This window comes from Centruroides sculpturatus, unplaced genomic scaffold (assembly GCF_000671375.1).
Source record: "Centruroides sculpturatus isolate CEXI.00-Female unplaced genomic scaffold, Cexi_2.0 scaffold1035, whole genome shotgun sequence".
NCBI lineage: Eukaryota > Metazoa > Arthropoda > Arachnida > Scorpiones > Buthidae > Centruroides > Centruroides sculpturatus.
Genome location: NW_019385222.1, coordinates 249,209 through 273,544, shown reverse-complemented (window position 1 = coordinate 273,544; position 24,336 = coordinate 249,209). Strand labels below are relative to the sequence as shown.

Below are 24,336 nucleotides of genomic sequence, written 5' to 3'. Positions count from 1 at the left end.
TAGACATTGCAATTGTTCTTTGAGTTGGTGGACTTACTTTTGAAATTGCCGGTCTTAAAAGAAACATCTCTGAAGAAGTACAGTACTCGCATGTACTGTACCTGTTTTGGATATTTGGTAGTGTTCTTTCAGTTGAAAGCAATGCATGACATTTTTTTTCTTTATTATAATAATAATGCTTATTTTGTATTTATAAATGTTAATTCCATGGTTTTCATAACGTTTTTTTAATTATGAAATATCATTTCTCTTTGGAAAGTGCAAAACACGACTTCCAATTCAAAGCTTGTTTACGTACACCATTTTGAAAGTAGAGAGCAATAAAGTACAGTGTACAATTGTTTACGTTATATATAATAACATGTTACTAGATATAATAATAAAACAATAAAATAATTTTAAAATATTTTTCAAAATCATTCCAAAAATGTATAAATACACTGAGCATTTACTGAACAATAAATATTTAATAAATGCAATGTTGTTTACTTTATTCAGACATTTTATTAGTTTCAATTTTATTATATTCTTTTTATTCATCTTAAACATTGAAAAAACACTGTGTTAGTATTCGGCAGAATAAGTGATTTGAATTTTTAAAACTATTACATGAAGTTTTTCCAAAAACTCAAGATAACACGTTAAAAAGAAATTCGAATTTCGTGTCATTGTTCGAAAAACATTTGGAATCGAAACGTTCTATAGAATCCAACTTAAAGAGTTTTTTCTTTTATTTTGAAGACATGTTTTCTGAAATACTTCCAGGGGTTTGTTTGGTTTAGTGAAGTAGTTTATTATACCAAGGATTTCTTCGAAACTTAATATCTTCAATCATCATCGTTTAATTACTGTAGCACCACACTGATTCCCTTTAGTTAGAAATTTTCTAAAAAGCATTTAAAAATAAGGTAAGTCATATTTTTGTAATCTTGTCTTCGAACGTTTGCAGGTCGACTCACCGAGACTCGGGACTATACAATAAAAAGTTGGACATCACTGTGTGGACTGTATTATATACACTTATGCTCAAAAGTTAAACAACAAGTTTAAAAAATTAGTAAAATTATTTGAAATTTAGAAGGCAAAATTTTGTAAACTGCATAAAATTTAATACAGGTGTAATTTCTACACGAGTAACTTGCATAAAAAAAAAGTTCTGCACTCGAATCTATTCAGCATAAGAGCTTTATTTGTTATGGTAACGCAACTCTTGATCTGTCTAGGGGGATGCCTTCCGGGAAGTCTTTTTAAGGGAAACTGGCCCCTATTTAGGCGTTACGGAAGTGGCGAAAACCCGGAAAACTCCACGTGGCCAGCCCGTTCGAACGAGGCGCGAACTCACGACCGAACTCCCAATGTTCAGGGTACGAAGACCACTGGTGGGCGAGCTTTATTTGAAAACACTTTGAATTTGCAGTTGTGCTTCTGTGAAAAATTCGAGATTATCGTATTCTTAAAATGTTGGCAAGGACTCTTGCTCGACTTTTCCGGCACTCGAACAGGAGGTTAAGAGAATTACTAGGAAGTCCGATAATTTTAAATATAAAATTTTAATAACACAAGCTTAAGGGGAGTAATTTTGTTGAATTGTGAGAGATTTATTCTATTTAACAAATATTTAAAAGAAAACTCTCTTCGCCTTGTGGGCCTCTTTTGCTAGTCCACAATGGGGCATGCGGGTGATGAGGGACAGGGCCCGATATATCTGGACGGGAGACGCAAAAAAATTCCTGGAGCTTTTCAGCCTCCCGAATGTGATTTCATGATCACCGATCCGTACGCTACCACCATCTGTTATGAGATTTTTTTTAAAAATAATTTTTATATTAATTATTATAAAAAGGCAAAAGGCTTACTTTTGAAGGTAGAGATGAGTTTTTAAAAATATTGTGAATGCCAATAACGAGTGAAATTTTCATTAAGCCCAACGTCAATTTAGATATGACTCATGACCTTCCCTCTATCTCCCCACCTTAATCTTTATTCAGAAAAATTTAATTACATGCTTCATACATAGAAATAATCCTACTGAGTCCTGTGATATGCAAAATAAACACCTCCTCCCACACATATACATGCAGAATTTTATAAGGGCGATTTTTTTTTACATTTTCGGCGTCCTTGAATATTAAAATGTCGAGAAATGCCAAAAAGGGGAATCAAAATTGATCGATCACCATACATTCCCTATGTTAAATTCTATAACAGCCGGAAAAGTAAAAATGAGCAGAAGAAACCATTTAAGCAAAAAAAAAATGAGATAGAGAGTAATTGCTATCGAGGCTGGACAGTCATTCACAGTTAGTTAGATGGCTAAATGTTCATTGTAGTGTTCAATGCAGTCTTTGAAATCGGTACCAAACAAGCGGAACCGTCTCTCGAAGACCTGTTTCAAACGCGAAAGATGATTGTTATCTGCTTCGAAATCCGAGATTTCATAGGTCATACACAATACATCAACTCGCTGCAAACCTCTCCGTCCACAGGAAGAGCGTTTTCAGAGTAAAGGGTGTCTTAAGGCTTTATCAGGGTAATCTTTATGGAAGAAGACAGGTAATTGGTGTCCTTTAACTTTTGTGCAAATACGGTTCGATTACGTTGTATTGGAATTGAAGACAATGGGCCAACGTAATTTTTATAAACGAGTCTCGGCACGACCTATGGAGAGATATGGAGACTGGCTGGAACTGGTTATCATCCTTCTATCTTTCCGGAAAGTTTATTTGTTTGTTAAGTTATGGCAACGCAACACTTGGGCGATATGCCTATTGGGGATGCCTTCCGGAAAGTCTTTTTAAGGGAAACTGGCCCCTATTTAGGCGTTACAGACGTGGAGAAAACCCAGAAAACTCCACGTGGCCGAGAGAGGCGCGGACCCACGACCGAACTCTCAGTGTTCAGGGTACGAAGACCGCTTGGCCATTGGTGGGCCATTTCCGGAAAGAGTTATGGCGGAAATGGTTTGATGGTACGGGCTGAATATCAATCAGTGGTTGCACATTTCTTCACATATTCCGAATTGGTTCCGTAACCGCAGTAAGGTATCACGATGAAATCCCAAATTCGTATGTCTATATCTCACGTCATTAGTCCCGAATCGGGCCCTCGATTCTACTTGGACAATGATGATGCACGTCCACGCAGAACGCGTCTTGTTGTTATATATCTAGAGGAAACAATTGCTAGAATGAAATGACCACCCAGATCATTCTAGTTCAATCCATATAGAGCTTGTTTGGGACACACTAGGAAGACTGATTGAAGGCCTGAATACCCCTCCGCGAATTCTGTAGGAGCTCAATTTGTTCTTTTGAGACAAAAGTGGGAATTAATCCCGATTCTCATTGACAATCTTATTGGTAGAACGAATCGTCGATATCAAGCTTATATTTCAGTCCAAACGCGCTATTGAAATGATTTTATATTTGCACATTGTAATATCAAATTTTGCTCTTTACCGAATAAGATGTATACTGTATTTAGCTAAATGTTCAAAAGAATTTTCTCTTGCTGTACACATATTGTCATTTTTTATCAAAATTTTCCACGTAGATTTCATTTAAATTCGGTACATACTTTTTAATTTTGTTTTTTTCTTGTCGCTTAATTTTCGAGCAGAAGTGCACAGGATGATCGTAATTTAAAAATTTTCGTTTTATTTATTTCTATATATTAATTAATTTAAAAAAAGGCTACTAAATTCTAAGAAATGGTACTTCATACTTTTTGTTTTGACTTAAATTTTACAGTTCGTTTAAGTACTCTAATCGTAAATACCAAAGATTAATCAGTAGTTGTTCTCATTTATTCACTAAAAGAAGCGTTCGAACGTGTTCAAAGTTCTAGTTTGCTTCTTGTTGCGAATTAAATCGGAGGTGCCGATGACAGGATTTTTCACCCCAGATTGGGGATTTTCCAGTCAACTGGGGGAAAAATGGAAAAGAGATTATTAATGGGGAAGTTTACTGAAACATTTTTTATTCTGGAAGAGAATATAGGGGAATATATAATGTTTTTTTTTTATGTAACGATAATTTAACTTTCTGGTATTAATAATAATTGTTTAATCAAATTCTTCGTTTTTAGTATTAGCGATTATTGCAAATTTTTATAATTAAGAAATAATAACGTTCTTATTAAAATAAATCAATTGAAATTGTTTCATTGGTTATTTAAAGTAAACATGCAAAAATTTTCTATAAAATAGAGATGGGCTAACACACAATATTCGCCATCTCGAATAATACATTGATTTAAAAAAATAATAATAATACATTCAAACACTATCTCCCAAATGGCGCCGTAAGTGCAGTCACAGTGGCGGATCCAAAGGGAGTGTGGTTAACTGAAAAATGAAAAATATTTGAATAATTAATAAGTACCTTTTTATTAACACGACGATTGTATTGGGTATTTTTTAACGTTATAAGGCAAAGAAAGTATTGGTTTTCAAGAATATTATTTTAAAATTATATAGAAAAAAGACACCTGGTTATTCCATTTACTTGCTATGAATTATAATTTAATTATTAATAGAATACATAATAATATTTTGGCAATGAAATTAATTTTTTTTCCAATTTTAAACCATTTTATGATTATGATTAGTAATTACGAATATATATATACAGTATAACCTATATCTTTTGAGAGGAACTTGTTTTATATCTTTGAGAATAACTCTTGGGGGAGGAAAGACAACTTTTAACGTTAATAAAATGAAAATAAATGTCTTGAAAAATCTTATTTCTATGAGCTTTTGTGGCGATTAAAAATTTCAACTACATTTTCTAAATCAATAGGTCGATGGTCAGTTGTGTGCCTGCATTTGAGTCATTGGCACTAACTAGTATAATTCGAGGAAACTCTGCATTGTTTCAGTATTGATCCGAAAGGATTTTCAGAACATTAGTTTTTTTTTAAATTATTTTCTTGCGCATAATTACTAGGAGAAATTTTATTCTCTCTTTTTTTTACATCAGTATTCGACTATAGAACGTATCGACAAATTAGAGACGAATATAAATAAATTGGAAAGACCATATATTATAGATTATCGATCGACGAGTAAAAATTGATCGAATCGCAGGTTAATATTTATGACATTAAGAATATAAGAAAATATATATAAGAGCTCTATTTTAAAAATATCGAAAGTTATTTAAAGCGGTGTTTTCATTAACGTCATCGGCGACTACGTGTCTACAATGTAGGAAGGTCGCCAGTATTTCTCTTACGTGCGCTTTGTGACTCATAGGGAACGAATGATACGGAAGAGATGTCGTCCGCGTTATCCGCCTTTTATCATTATTTCCCTCGTAATCGTTGTCCGAATGACAGTCGGAGACGATCCTAAGATATTCAACAAGTGGCCGAGAAAATATTCCGTCGATCGATGCCAGGAGTCGGCTACGGTATCGTCCGAAGGTTCATCGACCGTCTGTGCGGTCCTGTATCGGACCCTTCGTCCAGTGATTCCGAAATGCCCGTCGTAGTAAGGCGTCGAGGATGTTCTATGAAAGTTACTGTAGTTGGCTTAACTGGTACTACTTATCCCAGGCCCCAGAGCCCGCTCGTTTATCAGGTAAGCTACAAAAGGATGCTTTTGATGTTTACGAGGTTGTTTCGATGTAATCGTTTCTTTTCTAACACTTTGGTAGAGCTCGTTTATAAAATTTATGACGTGCGAAAAACTGTCGTAAATTTAAATGCCGAAAGAAACCGCCGAAAGTGACTATAAACGTGATACTTGTCAAATGCTGATGTATCGTATTAAAACTTTCCGTTTTCTAGCGAATCGTGTAATTTTTTACTGTCAGAAAGATTATAAAAATGTTTTTAAAGATAAAAAGTATTTAAATATTCTCTTATTTGAAAACTTTATTCGATATAAAATGCTATTTAAAATGCTTTTAGAATAATAATAATACTTACCTTTTAAAATATATAAAGTATATTTAATCAGTTACTTTAATAAAATATTTTTTTTAAGATAAAGTAAAAATTTGCATTAAAGTAAACTAAAAATAGTCTATAATCCAATAAGAAATAATATTAAATTTAATAAATTTATTGCTGTTTAAAATAATCTTTTATAACTTGGTTATTTGACAAGATTAAAACTTGGGGACATTTTTAAAGAAGATGGGTTTCCATTTTTGACTTGTGGCATTAAGCGCCTGTCTTGTTCGGTTCTTACAAATCTCTTACAAACTTTGGCATTGACGTCAATGCAGTCGCATTTTTGTATTAAAGCCATCACCACTCATAAAATTTTCTTGTTTCTTTCTAATGTAACGTCTTAATTATTATTATTATTTTTTCGCCCGTATTTTCTCAAACAAAAATACAGTAATAATGGATTATTATACATAATTTATGATTTAAAAAATCCTTGACTAATAGCGAAGTTAGTGGAATGCGATTTCTGACTTTCATGCCAACGGGGACTGTCTTGTTTCCCATTTATCTACTTCAACTGCGGTTTATTTATAGTCAATAGGAGGAATAGAAAATTGGTTTACCCTCTGCCAAAATAGCTAGGATCTATCGTGGATGGCCATATTGGAACATGACATTTGGTATCCTTGCTACTAACTGTTGTGAAGATAATATCGATTCGTAAAAGAAAACATCAGATTTGATTATTATGTAACGATATATCGTATAGAATATTTAATGGGTTACCTAATTACAAGTAATTAATTCGAAGATCGATAATATTTGTAAACTATAACCTATTGAATATAGCAATTATTACTGGTATGTAATATTATAATCTCTAGTTTTTTTTTTGCCTTGTTTATTTTGAATTTTAATTTCCACAGAGTGTAGAGGTTAATATTAATAATTAATATTAGAACAAATGAGATGAAACATAGCAAGTTAAGGAATATATTTAATGAAAATTCGTTTTTTAAACATTAAAAGAAAAAGTAAAGATGACAGGGAGGAAAACCCATTTTAGCATCTTATATAAATTGTTTACCCATCTAATAACACAAACAAAGATCTTGACAGTTGTGTTAGTGATTAAATAAATCTGTTGTCCTAGTTTTTTTCAAGAATTCCTTAATAATCGTTAACAAATGAGGCGTGTAACACGAGAAACTTCTAAATTAAGACGATGTTCAGAGAGTTTCTGTAGCCGAACGATAGAATATTTATAAATAATATTTTATATGCCATAAATTTCGTCTTCAAAATTTTGTTTTTTAAAGTAAATTGTGCATGTTTAAAATTTTTATTCTCGACTTTTATTATTTAGGAAATGTTGTTCAAAATAAAATCGTACAATCTTATTGTTTGGATCTCGAACAAAATCCTCAAGTAATTCGCAGTGTTTGCTTTATGGAAGATTATGACTTTCAACTAGAATTCTATAAGAATCTTTCTTTATTTGATGGGAGAATCGTGTGTTCGAAAAATACATGGCTGTAAAACTATATAAATATTTTAGTTGTCTTTTTGTAAAGCAGAGCATATAAGTAAAATAATAGCGAAGTTGCGGCCGAAGTTTTCATCTCTAAAACGTCTCTAAATCTTCTGAAATTTACCATCAACATTAGAAAATGACGTTTTCATTTAATATAATCTCGGATTTTTTATAGAGTTTTTAAACAAAGATACTTCGTCATTAACATAAATTATCCAGCTTTTCTTGTTTGGGAAAATGGGAACAATTCCATTCGCTCTAGAATCCATTATACAATGGCTCTGGACTGAATGAAATTTTCCTATTTTAGTTTATTTTAGTAGAATATATACTCGTATGAAAATCTTTTTCCTCGTTGTCGATTTTTTTCTACGATTATCGGAAGTATATTTTACCTTAAATATACAAAAGTTCGAATTTGTTCGGTGCAGAAACGTGTTAAATAATTGATTAAGATAACGAAAAAGATTAATTAATTAAAAATTGAAAATTTCTTTGAATATATGTATATATATGATACTTATCATAGTTAAGTTGTAGGCAGACAAGAATGTAATAGTCGAATGAGGTCGAATATTTTCGTTTTCTGCAAGCGAATAAAATTGAAAACTTGTGTTATACTAAATGAAAAGAAAAGAAAAACTATCGAAACATCTAAACAGTACAAGAAAATACTTACTGGAAAAGCGATTTCTAGTTGAATCAATACAAAAAAGAAAAATTGCCATTTTTTTTAGGAATGTTAGTGTATTTTTTGATAAACATTTAAGTCTGCTGATAAAGAATTACGTAAGGTAGATGATTTCTTAGAGAAAGACGAAAGAAATCTTTTTACATTAATAAAATTTTAAATTATTGTAATTAGGTTTCTATTACATTATATGTGTTAAAAAAAACGAATAGTTAAATTCTTTAAAATCTGACTATTCATTTTTCAAGATTTAATTTAATCATTTGAAATTGTAATTTTCGTTATATTGTAGTTTTAAAGTTCAATTAATGCATTCCAAGGAAATTATAAAAAAAAACATTTTTTCAACAAATCAATGTTAAATCAGTATTAAGAGTGATAAATTTTTGATTTTAGCGAGGTTGCGGCCGAAGTTTTCATCTCTGAAACGTTAACGTCGAACGTCGAGCGCCGCTTACAAGATAGCGGCGCTCGACGTTCGACGTTTACGTTTTACAGATGAAAACTTCGGCCGCAACCTCGCTAATGTGCAAAAGAATCCTACGATTTATTCTGAAAACATTTCTCATTATCTTTTAAATTTAAAAGAGAACAGATTGCAAATACTTTTAACTAAATTATGCTGAGATTAACAAGAGAGACGTGCAGTCTCTCTCTTATGTATGTATGTGTTGCATTATGATTTTAATCGCGGATATCTTTCATAAATTATAAGTAGATCCATCAGTTTCAGCACTGTTAAAATTCCCACCGAGGAATTAAACTTACAATTCATTTGATTGTATAGGAGGATTTTAGATAACGATAATTAAACATACACTATTATGTATTAATCAATTGCGAACAAATTCGTCTCTTTTATTGATCTAAATTCGTTCAAATCAAGTGATTATTTCGTCAACTGAATGAATTTTGAAGCCAAGCAGTAATATTTTTAAAGCGTTAAAATTATACATTATCATCTGATCTGAGGGATTGGTCGTCACACAATAGGAATGGAGAATAAACTCCGACTCAAATCAAGAATTAAATATAGTGTACTGTAATGCCCAGCTCCGTAACATTGCCAGCATTTTCTTATTGTTAATATATCAGGATCATTGGGCTGCAATTTGAAAAAAAAAAAAAAACTGTAGACCTATAAATTCCCACTGTCATCCGTCCGTTCGTCCGTCTGTGTTTCCTTAATCTCGAGAATGGAATTAAATAGATAAAGACGATACCGGATATGAAAAGATTAGGGGCAGGAAGCCCCGATTAACTAAGAACTCCAGATGCAAATTGGAAGTCACGTTATTTCAATTCAAAAATTTTTTCCTGAAAGGCGTTAGATGAACCGGAACGACTCTATTGTTAAAGGAAAAGTATGATTTACAGGGGCATGCCACTACTAATTTGAGGTGGAAAGCATATATTTAAATTAAGTAATGAAAGATATGATTAAAAATTGCAACCCGGCACTGTGACGATGTCATAATAAACAATTGTTCATTCTTTATAGACGTGTTTTAAGTTTCTTCATATACAGTAAATACATGCTTACATATACGTATAGAAGCTTTACCCCTTTGGAGATCACAAAATATGCCACAAGTGTTGAGAACGTGCTAACTGTGACATTTTGTGACATCTCCGCACTTATTTCGAAGTTTACAATTTTTTTTATAAGTATTACGTATACCGAACTCCTACAATGTTCATGCATTATATAGACAAACATCAATTTAGAACCAGCGGGACGACCAAGTAAAATGTTTCGTGGCCTTAATTACATTGTTTTAAATATAAAAATGTTATTTATGAAAATGATTACGTTAAATCTGAGTTCGAATCCAGATTGAATTCGCATAACTTTTCACGTCTAGTTCGGATTCAGAGCACATTCTCTGTTCACTTTCTTTATTAGGGTCAGATATTCCCGTATAATAAAGTAATGGCGAATACCGCTGGCTGCTCTAAAGTACTTAGAGAACTCTGCTTGCTCCTCAGAGTAGTTGTTTGTGGATCACTCGCCTACTGTGATTAGTTGATTACTATTTCAGAATGATGATGTCACTTAATCTATCCCGCTGTTCGGTAGATCAACCATCCGAATTCTCCATAAACCGAGTAGATTAAATTGAGGTCGCTGCGTGGGCATTTTAAATTATTACCATTCAATACTTTTATGATTTATTATTAAGGTCGCACTGTTGTTTACGATCAGATTAGTTCTTGTTTTTACTATAGATTACACGAATTAAAATACCAACTGTATAAATTAAACATTGTTTTATGAAATAAAAACAATACAGTCGACCCCCCTATAACACTGTTGATTTTTCCGTTTTATATGAATTCCATGTTGTACGAGTCACTTAGATTTTACAAACACGTGTGCCGGGCTGTGAACGGCTCACGTATTTGTAAAATCTAAGTGACTCGTACAACATGGAATTCATATAAAACGGAAAAATCAACAGTGTTATAGGGGGGGATCGACTGTAGTTGGAAGTCGCAGAAAGCTTTCTATTATAGTTTCTCATATAATGTCCCTCAAATTTCTATGTATCTACATATAATTTCGAGTAACACACTGTCATTTTTTTGCTTTAATATCTTATCTTCGTCGGTCTGTAGACTAGGTGCATTTATATATAGGAAAGCGTAATAATTTCTATAAAATGATTCAATATACTAAATTCTCATTTTAGAAGCATTTATTTGACAAATATACAAAATGAGATGCGGGTTCTATTTGTTTTAGAAATGGAAAACAGGAAAATATAGACCTAATGATTAGTTTTATTTCATTTAAAATGATTTATTTTCAATTCGATGGCTTCATTTTGCCCATTACACAATTAACCGGTAGAGATATTTTCTATTCGTACACTGAGATAAAATTATGAGTTAATTAATTGCTTAGATATTTTTAAACGAAATGATTATCTACGATATTCTCTAAAACATTTTTCTTAGTTAATAGCTATTTCAGTAATTTTAAATACTGTATTAATTATTACAACTCCTAAAGACGACTATTCTAGGTCGAATGTGTGTTGACCTAAATTCCAATTTGAATATGACATAATACGTTATTGTTGTTCTAAATTTTATTTTATTCAGTTCATAAAATAATATATATATATAGTAAAATGATATTATAATTCTGTTTATAGTTTTTTGAGCATATTTAAATCGTAAATAATTTACATTAGATAATCACACTTCTTCTTCTCATAAATTCACCTGTTTAATATTTATTCTTTTCTATATTAAAAACAATCTGAAATAAAATTGTCTCTTTGTATTACACAGTAAATATTTCTGTTGTTTTACTATGTAAATTAGTTCGAGTAATGCATCTGTATATATTATGTTATGTTATGTGTTTAAATATTGATTTTATTTTTACTTTATTGGAATAAATTCCAGCTTACACGAATTATTATTAGTATTTGAATACAACAAATTAGATTAATTTTTTTGTTTTTGGATAAATTAATAAATTATTTGTCAAAATAGGTCACCGGAAAATTATTTTTTTTTAAAAATGTGTATGAAGTTTCGTTTTTTTTTTTTAAATAAAAATATGAATTTAAGTATTTTAGCTGACTATGACTTTTTTATTATTATTATTATTATTAATTAGTCATAAGTTCCGATTTTAGAGGTGTGAAGGTGTCTTACATTTGGCTATATTTACCTTTCTGGCGAATTTTTAAATGATTTTTACACCTGTGATGCTGTTTATAACGTTGTCATATACAATTAAGCTTGTATTACCGAAATTTTCTTGCGAAATTGTTCTTACCACGGCATTCTTTCAATGTATTTAAATCATTTTTTTTTTTTTTACTTTCGCTAAATAGAAAATGCTTTAAAAAGACGCGAAATTTTATATAAAGGTACAATATAGACGAGGTAAGGATTAAAAAGCGTTAAAGTTTTATTTTTATAATTTACTAATCGTGAAAATGGATAAATAATAGTTTGAAATTTTCTCGATAAATTTTTGATTTGATTTTATATTGAAAAATAATTTTTAATTTATAAAAAAAAAAATAAACAATAGGGTGTGAATGATTCGTTTATTTTCATAAAAATCGTAAGTGCATCGAAATTATCTACAGTATCTATTTTGAAATAAATAAAAATTAAGTCATTCAGTTTGAATCTTCGCCATATATTAATGATTTTTTCTATCTCTGATCTTTGGTCACACCATAAGGTATGGGCTTAGTTCAATAAGGAACACGGGTTCGTCCTCACTTTATCACAGCTTATTCTAGTCTGTATGTTGTTCTTTGCCTTCGATGTATCGATTTTTCCTATATTTGACAAATCAATTAATCTTAAATTTTGCTAATCTCTCTTTCTTTTCTCTTCTTCTTTTTTTTAAAATAACTTTTGTATAATGTACTGTACTTCCCAATAATATCTAATCTCAGTAATTCAGTCTGTAATTCAGTCACCGATGTTTACAGATATAATTGAAAAGTTTTTTTTTTTTAAATAGTTACTGAGTTTTTTTTCCTCTTTAAAAGTATTTATAGATGTTAATGACATTTTGGAATCTTGGCTAAATTTTTATAAATGTTACCCAGATTTTGATGATTTAACNAAAATAGGTTGATCTACTAGTAGTTAAAATTGTATGAAATAAATATCAAGTTTTAATGAATCAAATTTATAATTAATCATATTTTTCCCCCCATAATATATATGTACCACTAATATCTATTATGGTTTACTAATGACTAATGTAATTAGTATTAAATAATAATAATAATTATGCATTATTCAAAAATTTATTTAGATTTTCGAATTAAAATATCTCTAATATTCTGGTAGTTATTAAATTGAAAAACGTGTATTAAATGGGAAAATAATTTATTAGGTAGATCATGCCCCGTCATCTCCATCTCACCGTAGGAACGATACCGATCAATCTTATTTTCAGAGGAAGAGTAGAGCCATTAGTAGACAAGGAACCGAAGATATAAGAAGAAGAAGAGAAAGTTTTGCAGCATTTTATCCAGCCAGTCATTTACTGTCCGTCAGTGGACAAGGTAAATTATTCATCCTTCGAAAGTTAAAGTCATAAACTTTTAAATTTTAAGTATTGAGTTAATTGCTGTACTTCTAGTATCATCGGAAACTTCAAATTTAGTAAAAATGAGAAATTCCCTGTTGGGCCAATCAGCTCCAGCATTATCCACTAGTATGGTGAGTTCTCTTTTATGTTCTTTATCTTCATTATTCTCACTGCCAACATACTGAATAATCTAACGTCTTACCTTAATGGATGTTTAGTAATAGCATTATGATTTTACGATCAAATTTTCGTCTCCGTTTTATCCATTCATATTGCATCGTTTATTTTTATATCTCGATCATAAATTTAAACTTTATATATATAAATGGGGTCATTTTCTTTTTAATTCTTCCCCCTTCCCACCGTAACTATAACCTTTAGTAAATTCACAAATAATTGTTTTTAAGTACGTATATTTATCGTCATTTTTGTGAAGGTTGAGCGATTAAAGAAACATTTTAAAAAAATATCGTGTTTATACGATATATATTTTTATATTGTAAATATTAGAGGAAATTATAATCGTACAGTTAAAGTTTTCTAATCCTTCGGGACTTTGAATAAAAAAGCGTGATGAACATTGTTTCTGCAGTGACGTCACAAGCCTGCGGGAGTTTGGCCGGTTGCCAAGAGTAACGGATTCAATAGTCCCGTTTGCCAAAGATATTATTCTATAGCCGTTTGGAACGAGACGTAGATTTAAAAAAATGATATAGAATATATCAATAATGTAATATCTGCGGCCAATCGAGGAGGTTACCATTTAAAATAATTCGAACGTTTTAAAAGGTTTATCCCTCCTCCTCCTCCCCCTCCTCCTCTTCTTCCTCCTCTTCTATTTCGAATGTCCGCTAGGAGGAGCAAACTATTAAGAGAGGGATAGACTGTTACGAGAGTGACGCTAGTGCAGGTGCATGCAGTTTCATCGACCGAACACAGACGTCTCAATGTCCGTCCTCTGGTGCTTTCTTCGGATAATCGGGCGTGAAATATACAAAGGTGAGTCATTGCTGTATTGCCCACTGATTCTGTTTTAATTAAAATTCTTCAAATTTCATCGATCACTTGTGGATTCTCGAAAAAAAAAAAAAAAAAAACGTATTTCCTCCTGGACATTTTATTTAATATATATATATATATCTGTTGGTTGGAGAAGTGTCCCGAGCCCGATAGTGCTTTCTTCTAAAAATTCCAAGTACTGTTTTTTTTTTATAATTACGTACGGAGAAAGAGAGCGACGAACGTGAAATAACGATGAATTCATTTTGGGATTTTCTTAGAAAAGAACTTATTTTTGTTAAATACGAAATGAACAGTTGTAGCAACGTCTGCATTACTTGTTGAGTGTTTTTACGAGTAGAACACGCCCAGAAGGAGAAAGTCGTATACTGTGTGGTCGGAATAATGCAAGAATCGATCAAATCGGAAGTCATAAAAGTAGCTTCCTTGCACATCAAGGCAGTCAGACTGGAAAGCTGTATTTACAGTCGTTCGTCATTGTGATTTTTGTTTATTCAGTGATTGACGTTTCACGTGTTATGTATACAGTACATAGTAACCATTTCTGAAAACGTCCATATTCCAGATACTCGGAAAAATGTAAGATAATTTTAATTAAATTTTAAAAATTTAAATGTCTAATTGTGCATGCACACTATTTCAAACATTGTGAACCTTACATACTTTTTTAAATTCAGTTTTTTATTCGTCTCTTACAAGTAATTAATTAAATAGAGTATATTGTTATTCTTATAGTTACATTTTTATCAGTTTAAATCAAGTTTATTTATATATTAAAAATGATTATATTTAATTCTAATATTTAGTTTTAGGAGTAAATTATTTTATTATAATCTTATTTTTTATGTATTAGAAGGTAAAAAAACTTCTATGGTTTATATACTTTTTTATATCTATTGCTACTATTTCATATCATTAATACAACTTCTATTTATTTATACATTTATTTAATTATTAAATAAACACATATCTTATTTATAAAGACATTTAAATTTTAGTAATTCTTTTTATTTCTAATCCATGTTTTAAAATTTGTTTGAAAAATTTAATTATGTTAAAAATTCAAATACGTAATGCCGTATACTTGTACTACAGCTATTTATTTAATATATTTTTTCATGCGCTCCTTTCATTCATAAATACATCACAAGAGGGTTAAAATAACTAATAATCGTTACTCTTAATCATAGATTTGTTTTTTTATATTTAAGAAACTATTATAATTATTTATTTCTCAAACAAAAATAATTTAAATGTATCTATTTTTAATATCTGTTGAATTAAGTATACAATAACACAATAAAAACAATATATATGAAGTTCATCAAAATAATGTAACAAGTTACAATAACAATTTTAAAAAAAATCTTTTGGAGAAAAATACATTATATATATTTATTTATTAACACATACTGTACATTAGTAATGCCAAAAAGGCAAGTGGTTACAATCCCCTAATAAAAAAAATAACCACAGTAAAAGTATCAAGGAAAAAAGTTGTCTCCATATTTTAATAGACTTGCTAATATCAATAGAAAAATGTTTTTCTATAACTAGACTTAAATTACATTCATTTAAGAATGTAAGGTAGATACAGAAAATTTTAATCTGCAATTCGTGGAGTGTATAAATAAATTCATGAAGTTTATTTATTTTAATTTAGAAAAATTATGTATTATTGGTAACTGGAAATTGAATTACTAAAATAATCCTTCTAATTTAGTGAAATTGAAAAAATGAGAGAGAGAGAGAGAGAGAGTATGCTATTTATGTTTTTCAAGATGGTGGATTGTTGTGAATGCATGTCACGTATCTTTTGGTCATCTGTTTTGATAGAAATGCAAATTACTGCTGGTAAAAAGCGACCTTTCATAAACAGTGAAAGTCTTCTAGGAGTTTGCGAACTACAAAATATTGAGTTTCCATACTTGAGATAGTATCCGAGAATGTTCTTTTCCAATAATATGCTTTGATTAATCCAGATGACATAAAATTATTAATATAATTAATATGGTCAATGTGTTCTATGTTAATAAAGCATTGTGATTAATCATAACTTTTTTTAATCAAGCAGAATTGAAAATGAGAAAAACTAGCCTGTATTATCATTGTCAGTCCGCAGGGTCTATTGGTAGGATTTTTATCCATCCAAATCATCATTAATTCATTATTAAGTGAAATTGAAAATTCTATAGCTAAACATTTTTGCTCCAAATATCTTCATGACACTGTGAATACAATCAGAGATGGAAGCTGTCAGTCATGTAGAGATCTCTAAATTTATGAATATGTCTAAAAGTGTCATTTGTAGGCTATGATGATAATTGCAAGAATTGATGAAAATCACTTGCACTTTATGAATATCCAAAGGTTAATTGTGATATACAACTACTGAAGATAACTAGTTTGTAGTCCTAACTGTAAAGCATAACAGCTCACAATTCTTAGCAACAGAGTATCTATATTGAAATTGAACTTTGCATGTGTAGAGTGCACTGTATGTCAGGAAACCTGTAATTTGTATCACACCTATTTATGCTCTTAGGAATTCAATTAGAATAGAGTAGGAAGCATTGCAATTGGATACCCAATCAGTAGAGAATACATTCATTACAGATAAGTCAAGCTTTTAGTTAACATGTGATTCTCACAAGTCAGTGCCAATTCAGTAATGGGCCAATTATATGGTTTCCAGAAATCTAGAATTACCAGAAAACTGGCTAGTTTTGAATTTGATAACTGTAACACACTGTAGTTTGCTGCAAGGTCAATTTGTTTTGGTTTCTGTTGCATACGTGTTGCACAACATTAGTTTCATTACGTTCTTTTCTTTGTTTAATTTTCATCTTAAATATTACACTGTATATGGTATTCTATATTTTAAGAGGATTAATAATCAAACAGATTTTGCTTTAGAAGTGTATTAATTTGTATCTGCTAAATACAATTTTGTTCTTAACCTTCTGTTGTTTATTTTATATTTTAAGTATATGGTTAGCCAGTGCCCAGAAAACTGGAAAATTCGGGCCACTTCCATTCTCAAGCTTGCCAAATAATTGATCTGGTACTATATATCTGGAGAGAAGTTGGAACCTGAAATCATCCAATGTAATAGAGTCAGTATTGGAGAGAGAAGGCAATGACGTGGGCAGGAATCATGCTTGATTCTCAAATCTCACTGTATGTTACTAATTCAACTTCCAAATTTGAATTTTTTTTTATGTTCAAATAAATTTGTTATAAAATATATATAAAAGAAAAAATTGCTTTCATCTAAAGCAAAATTTTTCTTTATATCAACAGTATTAGATGATGATGAACAGAGTAGAAAAAATTATCAATCACATAAAAACTAATTTATCATTATATAACGTTTTATATCTATATATAAAGTAAAAGTTATGTTTTACAGTTTTCGGAAAAATATATTTTAAGATATTTCAGGTTTTCTGTTTCTTGGATCCTGCTATATCCTGTACTTTTGCAAAAAAAAATATATAAGCCTCACCTTAAGCTGCTGAAAGTTATTAGCCATGTTTATAACTGAGTTAATTGAAAGTGTTTATTTTGATTATCAATTAGCAAGACTAGAAACTTATATTTTTCTCTTGGAACCCATAAGTTTTCATTAATGTAGCATGAAATATATAGTTATAACTTTATATTATATCATATACAGATGCAAAGTAGCATTATTAGTTTCTTCAGTTTGACTTTTAAAGTTGGAATATGTGTCTTTTGTAACCATATTTGTTCTTAATTTGTATCTAATGTAGTATTGTCTTGTTTTTGTGTTTTATAAAATAAGACAATATTGTTTGTTAAAATGTTTTTCTGTTTTGAATACATGACATTTTAAAATCTAAAAATCACTGATTAATTTTTTGTATTCTGTTTTTAAAACTACTTTCTAATGACAATGCAGAATTGCTGGTTTTCCCAATTCTGTAGGAAATTTAACTTGATTCCTGAAGTAATGGATATTTAATTGGGTAAAGTCACATGTTGTAAATAAGTAGTTACAAAATTAATTCAGTGAATTCCCATTTTTCATGAATAAAAGTTATCAAATAATTACAATGAAATGTTTTAGGATGAAATACTTCTGCTCTCTCCATTTAGCCAAAATTCAGTACTATATTATTCAAATGAGAAATGACAAAAAATTAAAATTTTAGAGCAACTATCCTTACATATATTATAAGAGTAGTTTTTAAATGCTGAAGAGTTCTGTGTTAGTCTAATTTGACAATAGTTAATAAATTTAGTGCTGATTAGCGAGTGGTACATCATAGTTGAATACTCATGTTAGTGGAAGAGCAATTTCTAAATGATAGTTTTAATGTTTTAACTTTTTTCTTTTTCTTCATTGGTAAAAAATTAGAGATGTAACTAATACTGAACTGATACTAATATGTCAGTGTATTGGAATGTTTTACAAACTGATGTTTGATCTTTTTTCAATAATCTAAAAATCATAACTATACCGATATATTGGTATCAGTAAGTTTTACAAACCAATATTTCTTTCATTTTTCAATAGTGACTATCGGAAAAACAAATAAACAGGAGATTGAAACAACTAGATTCCAATATCGGAAACATTCTAATACACCAACATATTGGTAAAGGTTTTGTATCCGTAAGCATCGGTAATAAAATCATAACACGCTATGAATTTTGGCAAAATGTATTTCACTTTAGATAGGTTTTACTATATTTTATAAATATTTATAGATTTCAAAATAAAGTAAAGATATTTACCTCAATATTTTATAATTTTATGAAAGATTCTTCAATAGGCATTTATATATACATAATATATATATAATGTTAAGTATTAATTTAAGTTAACATTAACAAAAAGATATTGAATCTTGTCCTATTTACAAATTTTCAAATTATATTTTTTTTTTTTTTTAGATATTTGAATTATTAGATTTTAATTTAGATATTTCAAAAAGAAAATGATATCATTTATTTTATTGAAAATTATAATACTTGCAATATGAAGCATAAATTTTATGCAAAAACAAGTTCTTTGTGTCATCTTATTCCTTCTTGTGCAGCAATTATTTAAGCTTCAGGAAAACTTGAAGATTAAATGGCTAATAGAATAAGTGATCATGATTCTGTCAGATAAAGAGGAGTCCTCAGAAATAGAGGCAATGGAGGCACAAGATCGAATAACAGAAGTGACTGAGGCTAGAAATCAGTATGTTGGTGGTGCTATACGGAGAAGCGCTAGTGAAAGCGGTCTCCGTAAACGTAGTTTAACACTTTCTCTTCCTCTAAATCTCTCTTCTATGATGCAATTAAAGGTAAGAAAAATAATCTCCAAATAATTGATGATTTAAAATTTTATTTAATAGTATATATGAAAATAAATATAATCAGTTCATGCCATCTTGATTCATTTTCACTTTTGTCAGAAATCTTCAATCACCTTTTATTTTTAGTTCCAATTTATATAAAAAAAAAAAAAAACCTTAATTGAAGCAAATTATTTTAAAGTTTAAAATGTGATAGACAATATAATTTTCAACACTATTGCTTATTCTTTTTTACCTTTTTCTATTGGAAAAATTCTACAACTGCTGCTATTAAAAGTGAAAAAAAATTCCAACAAAATAAAATTTATACAAAACCAGTCTTTAATATCTCATTTATGTATCAATATTTTAAAATTATACATTGTTATTTATTTACTCACAAAATTAACTAAAAGTCATTTTTAGAAAGTCTACCAAAGAATATTTTAGTAAATATTAATGTAATATATTAAAAGTTGTACTGTTAAAAAAGAATTTTTATTCATGTCTCCTTAACATTTTCATAGAAAGTTTATTTTAATCGTTTTAATTTTGATTATCTTAAGTAGACAATTAATTTACATTTTCTGATAAAATTAAAGTTAGTAATGTTTAGAGTAGCAAATTAATTAATTAATCAATCAATCAAGCAGTCTTTATTGTATTAGGCATCAGTCCATTTACAAGGCAGGATTAATGTCAAACAAAACAAATTATATTTTTAATACAATGTTACAAGGTTCAAGAATATCAACAACATAATTATAAATGGCAAAAATTGTTATACAGTTTATAATAAAATAAAGTAAATAATTTACATTTTCCCCCTCACCGAATTGGATAGATATTTCTTCCTATAGGAATTGTATATCAGAGAACGTATGTTCCAAACAAATTATTTCTACAGAATAATTAATCTTAATTTGCATAATTCTTGTTTTTGTATGAATTCTAAGAATACAATATACAATACATATGTAAATCATGACCATCCTGTATAACTACTGAGTTTTTCAGTTTGAAATTTGATTGTGATTCTTATTTTTATAAAGAAATTTCTTTAATGAACGAAATATTTTTAAGTAGTTATAATCTTTTTATTACTTAACAGAAAGAACTTAGCATTTCTAGAAGAGGAAGGTAATGTAAATTAGTTTGTTTTCTAAAATAATGTTTTAATTTATTTTATATGTAAAAAGTACTAATTCTATACTTTCAGTCGTTGTGGACACAGAATGACACTTATTAGCAATACCTCACCAACTCTCCCTCGTAGTCATTCTCCAATATCACAAGGTAAGTTAAATTTTCGATTGAATGAATGAATTCAGAATCTATTTCTTTAACAATAAAGTTTGCTATTATATAATAATAAGAAGACAAAGATCAAACTTAGTATGGACAATAATCTCTCAGAATTTTTAAAAAGAATTTTAAAATTTATATTAAACACACATGTTTTTAAATTAGTCATATTCTATGTAATGTATAAAGTATGTAATAAATAAATAAAATGTATTTATTACATGCATTATACATTACTTCTGTGTATTTATTGAAAAATAGTATTATTAAAATGTTCATAATTATATCTATAAAGATTATTGGAGTTTATAATGTATTAGAGAAAAAAATAACATAATAAGAGAGACTGGTCCTTATTCTTAATAAAAATTTATTTTATTACTTATTTTATCCTAAATTGTTTTTAACTAACAGAATATAAATTATGCTATCAAAATGACTCTTTACTTCAAAATTTAAACAAGATTTATTTCATCTTCAACTGATAATGGAATTTAATATTAATTGTAAAAGTAATTTTAAGTTTTTAAGTTAAAAAATTTGTCGACTTCTTGAGTTTCAGAGAGTTTACTAAATTATACTTTGTTTCATTAATAAAAGAAGGGAAAAAAAATACATTGAAAATAGTCAAAGTGCAAAATACCCAAATGTATTGATACGGTAGACCCTCGTCTTAATGGACTAATTGGGGAGAAGGGAGTTTTGGACCGATACTTGTAGTAGTTTGTTGGCTACCACATGTTATTCTTTGATATCAAATTAAAATTTTCTGGTAGTATTTGAGCACCAGAGTACCAAATTTTTCAAACCATGCACAGTGAAAAAACCAAGGATGTTTTTTAGTATTGGAAACTACTAAGAGGAAAAAATTCTATGACATTTACAGCATTCATAAAGTCACAATGACACATTGCTTTAAATTACATTAGTTTTTGATAAAATAAAATCAGTATCAGACACATGATGGGAATTTGTGTTATAGAACTTAATGTAGGTAATCAAAAGTTAAGGACTAATAGTATATGAAATCATGTTTCATTTTTAGATTTTGTTTTACAAATAATCTGAATTATTTACTTTAGTAATAGAGTTTAAAATTGCAAATAAATTGTTATGAAATAAAGTAATATCTATAGAAGGAAAAAATAATAATTTAAAATAATAAAATTTATCATTTTTAATGCATAGGGAGTCCTTTAGAAAGTCCACGTAACATGTCTCCAAGTCAGCACTTTGCTTTTGCATCAGTAAAAAGGTAAATATGTGATCAAATATCATGTTATTAGGATACTACATTATAATCATTAAATCTTAGTATCGTAATTTAAATAAATTTTATAAACATTTTTGATAAAGTAAGTTTAATTAAAGTACTTAAACCAATGTTTTGGTTAAATAGTGATTTTCAATTGTGTAAGTTAATTTGTATGCTTATTTCTTTCTTTAAAACCATACAAATGATGGTATAGTTTTTGGCTAAATATGAAGTCGTATGGAGTAGAAGTTCCATATTTACACATTTATTTTTGCAAATTTATGATTTTGGTACTTGCAACCATTTTTAATATTCACAAAGATAAAATTTGCTTATAGAAGAAACAAAAATAACAAAACAAATAATTTCACTGCTTTTATCTTAAACATATTTTACTGTAATACATGTCATAGATCATTGAACTGAACCAGTAGATACTTTATCAAAATTTCTCACATTATCTTAGCATACGCGCTTATACAAACAGGAAACATTTTTTTTTTTATAATTCTATGTATTATTGGTATCAACGTTTTATAATAAAAGAAGTTTAATTAGTTTTTCTTATTTTTACAAATAAACAATGCCATATGAATATAATAACTCTAGTGGCAAAATATCAAAAGGCCAAAGATAGTGATGTTCCTTGAAGACAAAATTAAAATGCTAGATTGTTTACAGAATTGAAATTTGGTAGCAACTTATGCTTTTATTTTTACAATACATTAATCTCCCATAAGATACATTAAGAAAAAAGAAATTAGAAATGTGGTGGTAAAATTTCTTGGTTAAAAGCATTTTTTTATTTTCTACTCATATATTTGATTCCTAATCTTATTTTTTCAAGCGCACTTTTACTTTCTATATTCATAGCAGTTTTGTGGAACTTCAGCAGTGAATATGAAGCTTCTAGAAGCTTCATATTCACTGCTGAAGTTCCATATTCATTATATAAATAGTTACTCCTCTACATAATGTATTGTTTACATGTCTACAAATTTGTATTTTGTAAATAGTGAGAATTTTTTATCTTTTCATCTTAAATTTAAGATTATTTATTGCATATAAATTGTTATAAATGAAAAAATTGATGCAAGAAAAGTAAGATTTTTAAAAAATAAACTTTAAATTAGCTCTCAATATTTACAATAAACATTAAAAGTTTTAGACATTTTTGAACAAATTTTAAAAAAATACATGCAGTAACAGAATATATAAGCTATGTATAAAATAATTTAAATTTATTAATAATGTTTTATGTATAATATAGCAAATATATATTTTGTTTAATTTGATCATTGAGTTTTATGTTTTTTGGAAAACGATATCAATGTATTAATATTGTTTACGGTGTTATAATGTATTGGTGTAATAAATTTTTTCATGATTTATCTTTACAAAAATTAAATGTAATTATTCTGTATGATACTTTAATCTATATATTAATTTCTATGTTAGTTGAAACAATAGTTGCAAAATTTTTTCTGTAGAATTAAGTACAGTGGAGTTGGTTTTTTGGTTATATCTCCTAAAAAGAATTGTCACTGAACTGTCAACTACTTATTACAACTTATTGTTAGCTTTCCATACTACTATATATTATTGCTAAATATGGCTGGAAAGAGAATAAATAAATTTTTCTTATAATTAAAAGTTCTGTATTATTATATTAACAAAAGTGTCTTCAAAGAGAAATAGGAAAATGACATTTTGCTTATAACTGAATAATTTAGATAGAAAATGTTGGTTTGTTTTACATATACATAAGAAATGAAATATATTTAATTTATTCAAAAATTATAAAGAAGAAAAAAACATTAAATTTTAGCTAATGATATAATTTAATAAAAAATTTATATTCATTACCATTAGAAATAAACTTCTAATTATTACATTAAAAGATAATTTAATTGTAGTTCAGAAAATTGGGATACAATTATACCCATCAGTACGTGCTATGTAGTAGTATTTACATTCCTTATTATTAAATAATAACCAATATAAAAAGACTATTAACTAATCAAAATTGGAAAAAAATAGATGCCCAATATTTCATCAGTATAATTAGACAGAAAGATGAATAAATTAAAAAGTCAGAAATGAAATAAACAGCAGAAATTCTAGACTAGTTAAAAAATGGAAAAAAATCAAGAATTTTAGATATAAATTAAGTTTTAGCAGTGATGAGCAAAGATAAAGAATGTAGGGCTGACATAATTGCTATTATCATTTATTCAC

At 28.6% G+C, this 24,336-nt stretch overlaps 1 protein-coding gene across 11 annotated transcripts in view; it reads left to right on the top strand.

The window, feature by feature from the left end:
- The window catches only part of LOC111636358 (microtubule-associated serine/threonine-protein kinase 3-like), an 83,091-nt gene that overhangs the window by 20,821 nt on the left and 37,934 nt on the right, over positions 1–24,336 (top strand). For 3 of the 11 annotated variants that reach the window (XM_023381581.1, XM_023381580.1, XM_023381578.1), the window contains exons 3-7: positions 13,009–13,180; positions 13,258–13,337; positions 20,650–20,678; positions 20,758–20,834; positions 22,032–22,098. In XM_023381581.1, the coding sequence (XP_023237349.1) occupies positions 13,009–13,180; positions 13,258–13,337; positions 20,650–20,678; positions 20,758–20,834; positions 22,032–22,098 (425 nt within the window). Of the gene's footprint in view, positions 1–5,223; positions 5,585–6,368; positions 6,763–13,008; positions 13,181–13,257; positions 13,338–13,377; positions 14,806–17,213; positions 17,407–19,295; positions 19,548–20,649; positions 20,679–20,757; positions 20,835–22,031; positions 22,099–24,336 lie in introns of those variants that run through there. The other 8 variants (XM_023381589.1, XM_023381582.1, XM_023381579.1 and 5 more) reach the window with 7 other exon arrangements.